Source organism: Myotis brandtii, unplaced genomic scaffold (genome assembly GCF_000412655.1).
Source record: "Myotis brandtii unplaced genomic scaffold, ASM41265v1 scaffold59, whole genome shotgun sequence".
Taxonomy (NCBI): domain Eukaryota; kingdom Metazoa; phylum Chordata; class Mammalia; order Chiroptera; family Vespertilionidae; genus Myotis; species Myotis brandtii.
In genome coordinates this window covers 4,395,460-4,410,619 of record NW_005370223.1, presented here as the reverse complement: position 1 = coordinate 4,410,619, position 15,160 = coordinate 4,395,460, and the positions used below count along the sequence as shown (strand labels likewise).

Below are 15,160 nucleotides of genomic sequence, written 5' to 3'. Positions count from 1 at the left end.
CCTCCCTCCCTCCCTCCCTCCCTCCCTTCCTTCCTTTCTTTTCTTTCTTTCTTCAACTTTGCTGAATTGAATTATTAGTTCTAAAAGATTTTTGGTGGAGTCTCTAGAGTTTTCTATGTATAACATTATGTCATCTGCAAATAGTGACAGTTTTGCCTCTTTCTTATTTGGGCATCTTTCATCTGTATACACCAAGGTTGCGAGTTCAGTCCCTGGTCAGGGCACATGCAAGAATCAACCACTGAAAGCATAAATAAACTGAACCACAGATTGATCTCTTTCTCTCTCTTCCTTCTCTCTTTCTCTCAAATTAAAAAGAAAGGTATCTGCTACGTGGGTGAATAAGAGCAGACACTGAAGCGTGCTGTACTGTATTTTGTCTGAGAAACTGAAACATGCTGTGCCTACATTTGATCTGAGAAGAACCTGTAAAGTAGTCTGCTGGTAGAATGGAGTGGAGTTAGATTTGTGAGGTGGAGCAAACGTGTTTTATGGATCTGGAAAGTAAGGTTTAGAATAATTGCAGTGGGGTGTGGGTAAGGGAGCAGGATAAGAAAATATTTTTAAAAATGTCCTGCCCTGGCCAGTGTGCTAAGTGGTTAGAGCGTCAGCCAGCACACCCAAGGGTTTCGGGTTTGATTTCTAGTCAAGGGCATGTACCTGGATTGTGGTTTGCTCCCTGCCCCTGCTTGGGGTGCGTGTGGGGAGCAACCAATAGATGTGTCTCTCACACATCAACGTTTCTCTCTCTCTCCCGCCTCCTCCCTCCCTCCTTTTCTTTCTCTGAAAAGCAATGGGGAAAAATGTCCTTGGGTGAGGATTAACAAAAAATAAAAAAATAATAATAATGTCCTAAATCATTAATCTAACTCCAAAGTCTTCCATTATCTTATCTCAAACTACCATATAGAAATCCTTATTGTGAGAATTACATATGAGAATGTGAGTTATATTGTAGCAGATAGTGTTCACTTAACTGTTAGTGTTCTCTTGCTCTAAGCAAATTAGTTAACTTGCTGCCTTTTAAACAGGCGTTTCCTGCCTATCTTTATATATTGCTCATTATTCTCCCCATCTAAAAGAACCCCTGTAAACACACACACACACACACACCACCCCCCACCATTATCTCCTATCCATTTTTCAGGGAAAGTCTCACTTCTTTATTTACTAATATACCTCAAAGGAACCTCTCATTCTTATACTCCTGTAGCACTTATTATCCATCCCAGTCATTTGGCAACTAGAATATATTCTTGAATTCATTCAAACAATAGTTACGGTGTTGACAGTTTTCTTTCTGCATACTGCGTTCTCTCAGCTATTTCCTCGGGCCTGGACCTGATGCTCACACTTGCTTTTGTTTTTTCTAATTCTCTTACAATGCTAAGAAGCACTTCTGAGGTTTGGTGCCGTGTATACCAGAGGCGCTCAAAATATGCCCGTTGATCCATTAGTTCTCATCTAATTTAGGTCAAAGCAGATGTCAGAGAGATACAATGTTATTCATTTGACATCCTACACCGACATTTCGGAATGCCTGAAGCCCGAGCTGGAGAGAAGATTTACTTATTCAGAAGAACCTTTGGTAAGTATTTTGAGGACTGAATAATCTTATTCCTATTTTAACTGATCAATGTCCCTTGATTTTAGAGAATTTTTATTGATTTACCATAACATTTTTTCTTTACTAAACAACACATTTTATTTTTTCCTCATGACAAGATTTTTTACACAAAAATTTCTTCTGTTTCCTTTTGTAGTACCATGTTGCCATATATTCCACTAGAGGCCCGATGCACGAAATCTGTGCAAGAGTAGGCTTTCCTTCCCCCGGCTGCCGGCACTGGCTTCCCTCTGGTACCAGCGACCTGGGCTTCCCTCGTTGCCCCGGCTTCGTCCGGAATGTCATCTGGAAGGACATCCAGTCTAATTAGCATATTATACTTTTATTGTTATAGATTGATTGCTGTTTTCAAAAACAGCTGTGTTCTGGTTTTGGTATGAGGACACTTCAAACACAAAATAAGACTCTCTAGGATTTTAAATTTTTAACACGATAAAAAATAATATTTGATGTTATGTTTTGGAAGCTTCAAATTTTTATGAAGCACTTTTTATGAAGTATTTTTGTAGTGTGGCTACCTTGAAAATGTGGACTTAGCACACCAATTCTAGATGACAATTTCACATTCCCTAAGGATTATACTTTAGCTTGGTAGTCCTGATATAGTCTGAACACTTAGATATGATATTATATAACTATTTTATTCTAAGCAAACAGTTCTCCTTTCCTTCTAATTAGGGTATTCTTCCTACCAAAATAATGATATTTTCGTTTTGGAATGCCAATGCTTAGACATCATAAAAACATTGAATTCTCACCTAAGAATTTGTTTAGTGGGACGATAGAGAGGCAGAGACACTGTAACAGAGAGAGAGCAAGAACCGTACTTAAACCCTAAATCGTTTATGCCACAGTTATTTTAAGATAAGAAAGAAGTCCAGGTTCCAAACAACAAATAGCAAAGAGTTAATATGAATGTAGGTGCCCTTTTGGATTCTAGAGTCACTCTTGTGCTTGAAGAAATAAATGGCCAGCTCTCTGTGTTTCAAGAATGGTATTAGGGTTGCCAACATTATTGGCAGGGAAGCCCATAAATAGCAGTTTTATGAGAACTTCTGTCATTTACGCCCTGACGGCCGTGACCTGTATGGGGTGAGACTATCCAGGAGGGAACCCCTCCCCCTCAGGACTGTTAATGAGCAGCATTGAGAGGCCTTGAAGATACTTCTTTTTATAACTTTCTTGTAGCTATTACAGCATCACCCCAAGGCTAAACTAACAGTAAACATGCAGGAAAGAGGCCACCAACAGTGATTTGGGAGACTCCTAAAATGGTATCGCTGTGCCTGAAACAAGAAAATCGTTGAGATTGCGAAGTCGTTCTAACATTAAGCTTGAAATCCGATTGGTTTAGGATAAAATGAACTCGGCTGCTATACTTGGCTCCAGAAATGAACCTTATATGACAGTCAGATGCAAACATACTGCATTGATTACATACATGGGACAAAAATAAAATAGTCCTCTGGGACATGACAGCCTCACAGAATTTATGAAACCAGTTGTGCAGTGCCATAAAAATGACAATGTTTCGGGTGGATCATGGCCTTCTGTTTTGTTATCTAGGTTAAAACCATGGCAGATGGTGCCTTGGGAGGATCTGACATGGAAAATTTGTTGCAATCGTTGTATGTAGAGAATAGAGCTGGATTCTTCTTTACTAAATTCTGTGAGCATTCGGGGAACGAGGTAGAAAATTATTATTTTAAACATAATTTTATACTTCATTTTAAAATAAAGGTTGAAATAATTCAGTACTCAAATAATTATGCTTGATGTTAACATTCCATCTCTGGTAAGAAATTTCATACTAAATATTTAGGTTCACTACCCTACTTAAATGTTAGAAAAGTAAAATACAGATAGACAAGAATTGACTTGCACTGTTAACAGTTTATTTTCCTATAACGTTGTTTCAGTGTAATACATTATATTCAGAGTTGATTTCTATCCTACAGTTTTATTTTTGATAATTATGAGAATTACAAATTACAGTGGGTAGTGGCAAACTTGTTTTTTAGTGTTGTTGTTTTTTAATCAGAAAGTGTTCACTTTGCTCAAATGAAAAGTATTTCACTAGTTCAAATGAAGAGTTCTGTTTGGTTCTGGCATGATGTACATTTGCCCATATGTATCAAAGTACCTTTAGATTTGGGGTCCGTGCCAGAAATATGTGATTGCTCTTTGTTAACTAGAACACTTACTATTTTAATGACCAATTATATGAGAAGCCTACATGCAAAAATATAATGTTCTAGTGAGGACCAATAAATATTTTGTATGTTGCCAATTTGTGATAAAATAGAAAACTATCTTAAATGGAAGATGATCTATGGTAACAGCAAGAAGCAAAAGCAATTGTTTACATCTGAAGTCAGAGCTTTGCAGAGCTTTAATAATTGGGTGGTCATCTGTGCTTTTTCCATCGGCAGCTGTGGAAGAACAGCGTGTACTTCTGGTTCGACCTCCAGGCTTATCATCAGCTTTTCTACCAAGAAACACTTCACCCTTTTAAAGTATGCAAGCAAGCCCAAGTAAGTAGTAAATAATGCTGGCTCCCTGTGAGGCTCCGAGGACACAGAGGAATGAAAAGTTGTGTCCAGCCCCAAACAAGAGAAATCTGGGAGTGCAGGCACAAAGCAACAATTAAGTTTTTGCCACGGGGATCACTTTATTGAAATGTCAGCAGAATATTGTTTTTATCATCTGGTCTGTGGGTCCTCAGTTTTATCTTTTTTATTTGGTTTGCTTTATTTGCTCTTTGCTGCCAATATTCTTTCTTTTTTTTTTTTTAATTTATGCCTTTTGGTTTGGTCATGAGTGATTTAGAAGAGAACCCCGAGAGAGGATATGTAATGAATCATGGAAGTGATGGGGAGCGGAGCCATTGACAAAGCTGTTCTCTGAGCTTCCTGCAGAAATTGACTGTTGGATACACTAAAGCTGCTGACCTGTCTAAAGGGAGGGAAAGAATGTTGACTGTGGTGTAGGCCCTGTGTGTCGCCTGGGCTTCTGTGCTACACACGATGTAAGACAGATACTCGGAGAAAAGACTATCTCTAGACCTCCCTGAAGCAAAATAGAAGAGGAGGGGAAAAAATGGAGGCTGAACAGAGGATTCTCTGTGAAGGGAGACAGAGTGGTCAGTTGTTTTGTTTTGTCGTGTGTGTGTGTGTGTGTGTGTGTTGTGGAAGAAGGAGAGGGACTAGGATTATGAAACTGACTTTTCAGTTTTTTATATTCTTAAGCTTTTCTGATCTTTTATAGAGAGAGGTTGTCAAGCCTAGAAAACTGCTAATCACTTTGGGTTCTGTTAAACATTTCAGCAGTCCTTAAAATCTGAATTAACCCCATTCCAGAGGAACTCTCCCTGAACAAGGCTGAGATGAGCTCTGTCGTGTTATTTATTACCCTGCCGTCATCTTATTTAGGGCATCCAAGAACACTGCTGCATGTTTGCTGCTCCTTCCACCACCCTGACTCTGGCGTTAATGACTGTGCTTTGCAAATCAGCGGACAGAACTTTGTACTTATCACCGTGAGAATAAGGGCTTCAGTTTTACACAGCCCAGCTCTGGCTTCATGAAATCATGAATTTTATCTCTAATTTGCCAGTACCATTTTCTGAGACCACACAGTTAGCTCTTTTGCTTGTTAATCCTTTACCTGTAATTCTCTATTTATCATTCTCCCCCTAACCCATTGCCCCTGTCTGCTAAAGGACCATCCGTTATTTTTATTATGTTTTCACTACTACAAAGCGTACTCCAAAAATCTTCAGTGGCTCAATTAAGTGGGATCTTTGTTGTTGCAATCACCGTATTTCCATGCACTTATAAAAGAGGAAATTGTACTTGAGCTTAGTAGACATATTAATTCTTAGTAACGATGTTATTCAACCAGCTATGAGTAATTGTGAAACAGGATACAGTCAAATTTTAGCCATTCTGAGATGGATGATTCTGTTTGGGGATTATCAAGGTCCATAAACTTTTTCTTCTTTTGTAGGTTATCTTTTGGGGACTCAAAGTGGGGTGGTTGGAAGGGAACATTGGAGAAATTGGCTTTTAGTGAATAGGGAGAAATAAAAGGAGAAAGTTATGTGTTATTTTCTTACTTGGTTACTTTATTTAATTTTTGGTTAGTGGGACAATTATCTAAATTTGTTTAGGTTTTAATTACTTTAGATTTCTGTGCCTCCAGATATAAGAATTGACTAATACCATCGCTCTATAGATTTATTTCACAGTATAAAATACCATTTATGTCTTTATAATAGAAATGCATGGCTTTCTTTCATGGTACATTTAGCTATAGATCTTTGGGTTGATAATGCTGACGGCAGGACATTATCAGCTGGTGCTGTGTTAAAGTGGCTATGAACTTGATTTTGTATTGTTTTTATACATCTGGCAAGCTGTATAGTAAGAGACCCAGAGTTGATTCCAAAGGCATACATGCTTTTATGTATGCTAGTAGGCAGATTATATCCCTTGAAGTTTATTACCTCAACAAGTATTGCAGATGTATCTGTAGGCAAACTAGTTGGGGTGTGTGTGTATGTGTGGAGGGGGGTCAGTGACAATGATTTAACATGACTAACTGTGGTTAGGAGTTTGAACTACAGTCTTGGGCACGCCCTGAAGACTTTCCTGCTTGGCTTCAACAGAAAAGTGTGGTTGAGAAACCAATCGAAATGGTTTTGGCAAGGAGTAAGGGAATCTGTAAGGCAGGGATACAGGCTGACTCTAGCAACAATTTACCAGGGGACTATCTGTGACTGCTAAGCTTTGGGGCCCAGATTGCGTCCCAGATAGCCCTGCTGCTTTCTGACATTACATTCGTGCTTCAGTGATAGGGTAACTACAATAGAATGAAGCAGATCTGGGCAACACTGTATTTTGTAACTTCCATCTTTGTAGAAATCTTTCAAACGCACTGTATCCCCATAAAAACTATGCATTTATAACTTACCACTCTGGACAACATATACATTGGGATTTTAAAAAATTCGTAAGCATGTATGATTCATAAATATACATGTTTACACATATGTATATACATATACAAACATGTACAAAATTAAAAATATTTTTAATGGGAAGGAGGAAGAGAGAAAAAAACAGTAAAAATGAGAGCCTATGAGAAAAATAATGTGGAGCATGTAGGAACTAGTGGGTTAGAGGGTAGGTAAGGATGAAATGGAAATGAGAAATAAGAGGATTGCTAGGTAAATTCACAGCTCTTCTACCCCAAAGTCCTGTTAATATAAAGATATTCTTGCATCAGTGTGAGGTTTTTGCCTTATTGATTTGAACATTAGAGTAACATATTGTTATATTCATGTATTGCCTAAATCAGAGTCTATATGACATAGAAGGGAAAAAAATCACAGAACTTGCAATGGAAACACATGAATTTAAGTCACATTATGGTAGTTATTGGCTGGGTAAGTCGGTCACTTTAACAAGCCTCAGTTTCATGTTTTGTAAAATGTAGGTAGTAATAATGTTTTACATTTTATTTCCTCCTATTTCTGTTTTCACCCTTCCAATTTGAACACATATACTAAAATTAACAAAGTACACAAATCAATCATTATATTTATTGTCCTCTCAAACAAGTGAAGGATCTTAGAACACAAATTCTACCACACCTCGCACATTTTATATATTCTTTTCTATAGCATTTAAAATTTTCTTTTACACCCCTCATGTAGTCATCATTATATTTTTAAATAATGTATAGATTTAGTCATACACAAATTTCATTGTTTTTTGCATCACATTCCTTTTTGGGGGGTTTAATTCATGAAGAACATATTTTAGTGGGTTTTTAAAATTAGGATTTACTAGTGGTGAAAATCTCTCAGGTTTTGTTTGTCTGAAAATATCTATTTTATGCTCTCATTGATCATTTAGCTGAATATAGAACTCTAGGTCGACAATTTCTCTTAGAACTTTGGAAATATTATTCTACTGGTTTGTATTGCTATTATTGTTCCTTGAGGCTGGATACTTTTTCTCATTGTTTGCTTTTATAATCTTCTCTGACTTTGGTGTTTTTTATTCACCCCAGTGTGTTTACTATAATTATCTTTCTTGGGTCTAAATTGCTTCTAGAACCTGATAAATGATGTCTCATCAATTCTGGAAAATCCTCAGCCATTATTTCTTGTAGTCTTTCTACTTCTCTTCTCTGTACTCTGTCATTCTCTAGTCCCTGTCCAGTCAGTGTTTGTGTTTATCAATCCTCTATCTCTCGTTCAAGTTTTTCCATCGTTTACTATCTGTATTGTGTGTTATAAATTGAAATAGATAAACTTTCGTTGATTTGTTTTATAGTCCATGTATTATTTCTTCAACAGATTTCAATTTGCTGTTTAACCCATCCATTGAGTTAAATCATTTTAGGAATTAGGTTTTTTTAAATCAGACTTCCTACTTGTGTTTTTTTTCCAATCTTCCTGCTCTTTATTCTCTTTGTCTTATGTTTTCATGTTTATCTGTCCTTTTATTTCTTTAAGCACTTGAAACATATATGGCAGTCCGTAGCTGCATTATTTATCTATTCCCGCACAATAGTATTATAACTTTGTGGCTTAAAACAACACATATTTATCGTCTACAGTGTATGTGGATGAGGAGTCTGGGCACAGCTTCGCTGGGCCCTCTGTGAGGCCGTAAATCAAGATGTTGGCCAGGGCTGGTGTCTCATCTGGGGCCCAAATGGGAAAGGCTCTCCCTCAGTGCTTTCATGGCTGTGAGCAGCTTCCAGGCCGCTGGACTGAGGACTCACTGTTTTGCTCCTGTTCGCTAGAGGCTGCCTCAGCTCTGTGCCATGTTTTACTTGCCTAATCCCCTCTCCATGTTGGCAGCTCACAACATGGCAGCTTGCTTCTCCAAAACCAGCCAGGGAGAGAGTGTCTCAGTAAGATGGGCGTCACCACCTTATGGAACATAATCACATATACAGAGCCACATAAATCTCTTCACTATTGCTGCATCCTGTTGGTTAGATGTAAGCCACACATTATGCCCACACTTGGGGGAGAGGATTACAAGAGGGCATGGCCACTAGGAGATACTGTGTTCATGGGAGCCACCCTAGAGTCTGGCTGCTACAGTGTCCAATAATTCCATGATGTGTAGTTCTTAGGAGAACTAATTCTGCTATTTAGGATTTCTGCTGACGTGCTGGATTCTTTCCTTGTGTATTTTGTAATTTTAAGTTATGAGCTCATTAGTAAGGTTTTTATCTTTGGTGCTTCTGCTAGGCACATTTAATATATATCCTATATAATAAAGTGGCAATATGCTAATTGACCATCACATCCTCACAAGATGGCGGTGCCCACAGCCACAAGATGGTGGTGCCCAGTCCTGTCAGCCCCACCGGGGAGGGGGGGCTGACAGCCGTGCCGCCCGCCTGCCGCTGGAGTCCCCCAGTCCCCTCAGCCCTGCCGGCAGTGAATTTTCATGCTACCATTACCTTTTTAAAAATTCCTTACCCAAGGATATGATTATTTCTTTTAGATCATCTGTTCTCAGGGAGCAAGCCTAAGCCAGCAGGTGGGCATCCCCCAAGGGTCCCAGACTGTGAGAGGGCACAGGCTGGGCTGAGGGACCCCCCATGTGCATAAATTTTCATGCACTGGGCCTCTAGTATATATATATTGATTTTAGAGAGGAAGGGAGAGGGAGAGAAACATCAATGATGAGAATCATTGTCAGCTGTCTCCTACACGATTGGGGATCTAGCCTGCAACCTGAGCATATGACCTGACCGGGACTTGAACCATGACCTCCTGTTTCATAGTTCAACACTCAAGCACTGAGCCACAATGGCCAGGCTGCTAGGCACATTAAAAAAAAATACATTTTTATTGATTTCAGAGAGGAAGGGAGAGGGAGAGAGAGATAGAAACATCAATGATGAGAGAGAATCATGGATCAGCTGCCTCCTGCATGCCCCACACTGAGGATAGAGACCACAGCCCTGGCATGTGTCCTGACCAGGAATCGAACCAATGACATCTTGGTTCCTGGGTTGATGCTCAACTGCTGAGCCACACATGATTTCTTCATATTTATTTAGTATCCTGCTGCTTTACTAAATTTATTTCTCAGTACTAGTGGGGTTTTTGATGTGGAATCTTTAGGATTCCCTATATACAGTATCATGTCATCTGCAAATAATGACAGTTTTACTCCTTTCCAATTTGGATGCCTTTTATTTCTTCTTGTCTGATTACTGTGGCCAGGACTTCAAGTACTCTGTGGAATAAGAGTGGTGAAAGTAGACATCCCTGTCTTGTTCCCCATCTTAAGGGAAATGCTTGTAGTTTTAGCCCATTGAGTATGATATTGTCTGTGGGTTTGTCATATATGGCTTTTATGTTCCATCTATTTTCACTTTGCTGAGAGTTTTTAATCATAAGTGGGTGCTGGATTTTATCAAATGTTTTTTCTGCATCCATTGATATGATCATGTGGTTTTTATCCTTCATTTTGTTTATGTGGTGTATCATGTTTATTAATTTGTGAATATCATACTAACCTTGCATCATCAGAATAAATTTCACTTGATCATGGTATATGATCTTTTTAATGTATTGCTGGATCTGGTTTGCTAATATTCTGTTGAGGATTTTAGCATCTATGTTCATCAGGGATATCTATCTATCTATCTATCTATCTATCTATCTATCTATCTATATAAAAGCCTAATATGCAAAGTGTCCCCTCGGGAGTTCGACCAACCGGGAGTTCAATCGCTCGCTATGACATGCGCTGACCACTAGGGGTTGGCGCAGAACGAAGGAAGGCCCCAGCCAACAGCCTGCAGCCACTAGGGACCCTACCCGGGCATGAATTTCAGGCATTGGACTTCTAGTAGGCCTATAATTTTCTTCTCAATTTTGAACCAAAAACTTCTATCCTTTGGTCTTATTCCTGTCCTGTGAAACAATACACAATAATTATCTCTCTTTTGGGTGACAACTCTTCAAACAAAAAAAAATTATGCTGTCCCGTGTTATTCGTATCAGCAACTTTAGATGAAATCTCAGGTCTTTTCAGTGTATTGAACTAGATGAAATCTTGACATTTGGAAATCCCACTCTGGACATCTCCACCCAGTAAATTGACAGCTTGGAAACCTTCTGGCCTACTGATCTAGCGAGGGACTTGCTGCTTCCTTTTATATACATTCCTACAAAGAAATCACTTGATGGGTCCCATGGCAGATACGTCAGTCTCAGTGTCCACCCCTCTCTACTCAGGGTCTATAATGCTGTCATGAGTTTACTCTTGTGTTTGCAAGATTTCACGAAAGAGAAAGGAAACACAAAAGCTAAGTCAGTACATGTCATCAGACCTATACCATACATTGGTATTTTTAGGAAGCCGTGGTTGTGATGTAATAGCAGTGCACAATTCATTGTGTTCATTGGGGAATTATTTATTGCCATACTTCTCATCCTCTCTTGCCTCAGATCACTTCAGTTTCCCATCAGGAGATCCTAGACACACAGTGTGGGCCCAGATGAAGTTCAGACCAGGTTGTGCAGCGTAGCCCAACCAGAGGTTTCTACAAGTATGTCCGTGGACTTGGCCCCTCGGTTCCTGCTCTTGTTTCTATGACTGTAGAATGAGGAAATCAGTATAAACTGGATAGCAGCAATTACAAGCACATTGGTCCTAGCCTGAAGAGTTTTATTGATAGCTCCACAAACATTTATCAGACATCTAGATCCTCTGACCCATGCCTGGAATACTTTGGTGAACAAAGCACACAGAGGTGCTGCCCCCCCAAGTGCCATCCAGGTTCCAGAATATGTTCTTCTTCTGCTGATGTTTCCAGAGAACCTTAGAAATATTAAGAAAGAAGAGGCCATGTAGTACTTTCCCCACAAAACTTGCATTGTGCTGACAATGTTTTCCAGTGACGTCTGAGCTAATTTTAGGAAGCCAAAACCTTGGGTGTTACCACAGATCTCTCTGAAAAAACTTTTGGCCTAAGACAGTCAGTATAGAGGATTTTTCTGATACGCAGCTAGCTTTTTTCTTTGCTTGCTGTCGTCCATTACCCTAATTGTTTAGCTCCTCTCTTTACTTGGCGTTTACAGGACTTCCTAGTAAATACTTCAGGGTGGTCCTGACATTTTCATTAAAGTGCTATGAGCTCAGTGCTCCTTCTCTAGCCTGCTGGTGTATTTCCAGGTGCACTAACCGAGTTCATTATTCCTTCAGACAGCAGCAGCATCAAGAACCAAGCTGTGTTTTCTAAAAGATGAATGGGCATGGGTGAGGAGCAAGGTAAGGGTGGTGGTTAAATATGGAGAATCAGGTACCTCTTTATAGCTATGTGGTAAATGTCAGTGCCTCTATAATTAGGTTGTTTCTTGAGTGCTGGGCAGTTATTATTCAGGCTTTGTTAAATTATTTGTTTTTGTTACCAGAGAGATGGTGTCCCGGGGAGCAGCGAGGCTTGGAATCCTGAGCGCTGTGAATCACTGAGCACAGAGTCAGCAGGGTCCTCATCTTGAATCCCATTCCAACGTGCTTGCTCGTGAAGTGGGTTCAGGAGAGAACACGGGTAGCAGCCAGCTCTCTGGCTGACAGCTATTCATTCATTTCCCCTCTTCCTGATGTTTATACCAGCTATCCACATTCAGTCTTAAGATTTTTGAATACCCTAGGATTATTATTTCAAAATAGGATCTCCAGATATCCTCTTTTAATCCTCTTGTTTCCAGAAAAGCCAACCCTTGAGCTTCTCTAAACCATAATTATTATTATATCTGACATTTATTTAATGTTTACTATCTGTTAGGTTCTGTGGGAGTCACTTTACATGAATAAGTTTTATTTATTTATTAAAAATATTTTTATTGATTTCAGAGAGAAAGGGAGAGGGAGAGAGAGATAGAAACATTAATGATGAGAGAGAATCATTGATCAGCTGCCTCCTGCATGTCCCACACTGGGCATCGAGCATGCAACATGGGCATGGGAATTGACCGGGAATTGAATTGTGACCTGGTTCATAGGTGGACGCTCAACCAGTGAGCCACGCTGGCTGGGCTGAATAATTTTTTAAAAAATATTCTTGACAATCCTAAGAGGTAGATATTGGTATTGTCCCCATATTATAGTTTAAGAAATTGAGACTTAGAGAAGCTACACCGGCTGTGCCATATGTTTATATTCTTAGCAACATATTGTAAACCTAATTATAGATAATAATTGTTTATATATGACTGCCAGCCAGGTGTTTTTACTTAAACATTTTGATATATCATAGTTTAATGAACCCCCATATACAATCACCCAGCATCAGCAAGGATCAACATCCGTCTTTCCAGACATACCATGTTTCTAGTCCAAGTTTGCTCTTCATAGAGAGCTCTTGACAAATTTCGCTGGAGCAGCAGTGAAGTCTCCCAGTCCCTCCCACCTCATCCACAGAACTTCAGCAGTGAAATCAATGTGTAATAATTCAGAACAGATATAAGCAGTTGTCAGGAGAGGGAATGGCTTCACAGGCCTGAAAGGCCTGCAACGAAGTAACCGGTCCATCCAAAGAAGCAATGTTCTAGTCAAGAGGGGGCACTGGTCCGCAGTGGCATCCGGAAGGGAAGGGTCTCAGGGCAGACAATGCACTGGAAGCTCTATCCCACCAACTTGTCTACTCTGTGGGCAGTGGGGCAGCCTGCTGGAGCTGATGGAGAGACCATCACAGGGATCCCAGTCAACTTCCCTTGGTCTGACTCTAAGCAACCTGCTCCACGTAAGCTTGCTTTCCAAGGTGACTCGCTGGTTAACATAAACATCCACCCCGTGGGACAGTTGGTTTTCTCATAGTAAAGTAATCCCTCAGTGTTATGGATCTGTCTGTCATGCTTGTTGGCAAAGAGTAGCTTCCCTTTTCGACAGGGTTTTGTTTTCTTTGAGGCAAAACGTTAATATTGTCATGCTTTTCTCATTGAATTATACTTTGTTCACTGAGTTTCAGGAAATTATTTTTATTGGAGGTTAAATCATTCCATTAATTTAAATACATATTTTGCGTTTGTGAGTTAAAAGTTTTTCGGGCCCTGACCAGTTTGGCTCAGTGGATAGAGCGTTAGCCTGCGGACTGAAAGGTCCCAGGTTCAATTCCAGCCAAGGGCATGTACCTTGGTTGCGGGCACATCCCCAGTAGGGGGTGTGCAGGAGGCAGCTGATCAATGTTTCTCTCTCATTGATGTTTCTAACTCTCTATTCCTCTCCCTTCCTCTCTGTAAAAAATCAATAAAATATTTTTAAAAAGTTTTTTGGGTTTTTTTAAATGAATGAAATGATCAAAAGGCATATTTGTTCCATAGATTGCCTTAAACTGCTTAGTCATAAATCTTTTTTGTGAAATTGTTTATTTTATTTTATCATATAGGAATCAATTTTGCTTAAAACATTTTAAGCCACGGCCCAAGTTGGTCTTTAACTTGGTCTATTTTGTCCCTGAGTTTGTGGTTCCTTTTTGGCTTTACTTAACATGTTCTGTTTTCCCTTCTGATTTTTCATTCTGTCCAAAATGATTCAAGTTTGTTTTATTCTTCTATCCTATTGGCATTTTCTCAGGTTCTCTTTCTCACTGAGTTCTCCTCAGTAGAGTCTGCGTAACTGCCAGGAACGCTCAATTTGATTGTCATCACATTATCTTTTTTGTGCAACTCCATCTTGTGTTGATCTCTGTCTAGTTTGAGTCTCAGTATCAGGATGTTGCAATGTCTAGATCCCACTTTTAACATTCCTAATTGGAAAACCCCAAGGTCCTTCACATGAAAACCCATTTGTGGAAAGCTCCATCTGTAATTTATTCCCTCTCAGCAAAGCTCTCAGTAATGTTCTTTGAGCTCCTACGGGATATGAGAGGTCATTAAAAATCATCATATTTTCCTCCTCTTCCAGAAAGAAAAAAATTGGATTGCTTCAACTTGCTTGTTATTTTCTTTTTCTGCCTCATATGAACTCAGATAATGGTGTTCTACGCCTGCTAGAGCTGTGAATAGCTGTGAAAGCAGACTGCTCCTTTTGCCGAAGTAAATATTTTATGATTTCTGAAAGTGTTCTGTATTAGGGCATTTTATATTCCTTTTATAAACTCCTCTAGGGACACTTTAGTTTTTTGGTGCAGTTTCATCTTATTGTTTCATGTAAATTCCAAGAATAGAACTATTGAGTCCAGTTGCTATTTGCCTTCAAGTACAGCATTATATTACTTTATTGTTGTCACGGTGCGGTGGACATTTGTTCTGTTGTGTTTAAAACTATCTGTGAAGTGATTTGGGTCTCTTTGGGGTCCAGACACTGCACCAGGATCCAGGAGTACCAATTGTATTTCTCATGATGCTTTCAGTGTTTCTTCTTCATAGCTCTTCCTTGTACTTTCTTCTTTTATTATTTTAAAATATATTTTTATTGATTTCAGAGAGGAAGGGAGTGGGAGAGAGAGAGATAGAAACATTAATGGTGAGAGAGAATCATCCAT

The 15,160-nt window shown here is 39.3% G+C and overlaps 1 protein-coding gene across 1 annotated transcript in view; it reads left to right on the top strand.

The window, feature by feature from the left end:
* Window positions 1-15,160, top strand: part of RGS22 (regulator of G-protein signaling 22) — a 104,452-nt gene that overhangs the window by 45,448 nt on the left and 43,844 nt on the right. The window contains exons 11-13 of the mRNA XM_014550218.1: window positions 1,474-1,588; window positions 3,194-3,316; window positions 4,060-4,161. Of these exons, the coding sequence (XP_014405704.1) occupies window positions 1,474-1,588; window positions 3,194-3,316; window positions 4,060-4,161 (340 nt within the window). The remainder of the gene's footprint in view (window positions 1-1,473; window positions 1,589-3,193; window positions 3,317-4,059; window positions 4,162-15,160) is intronic.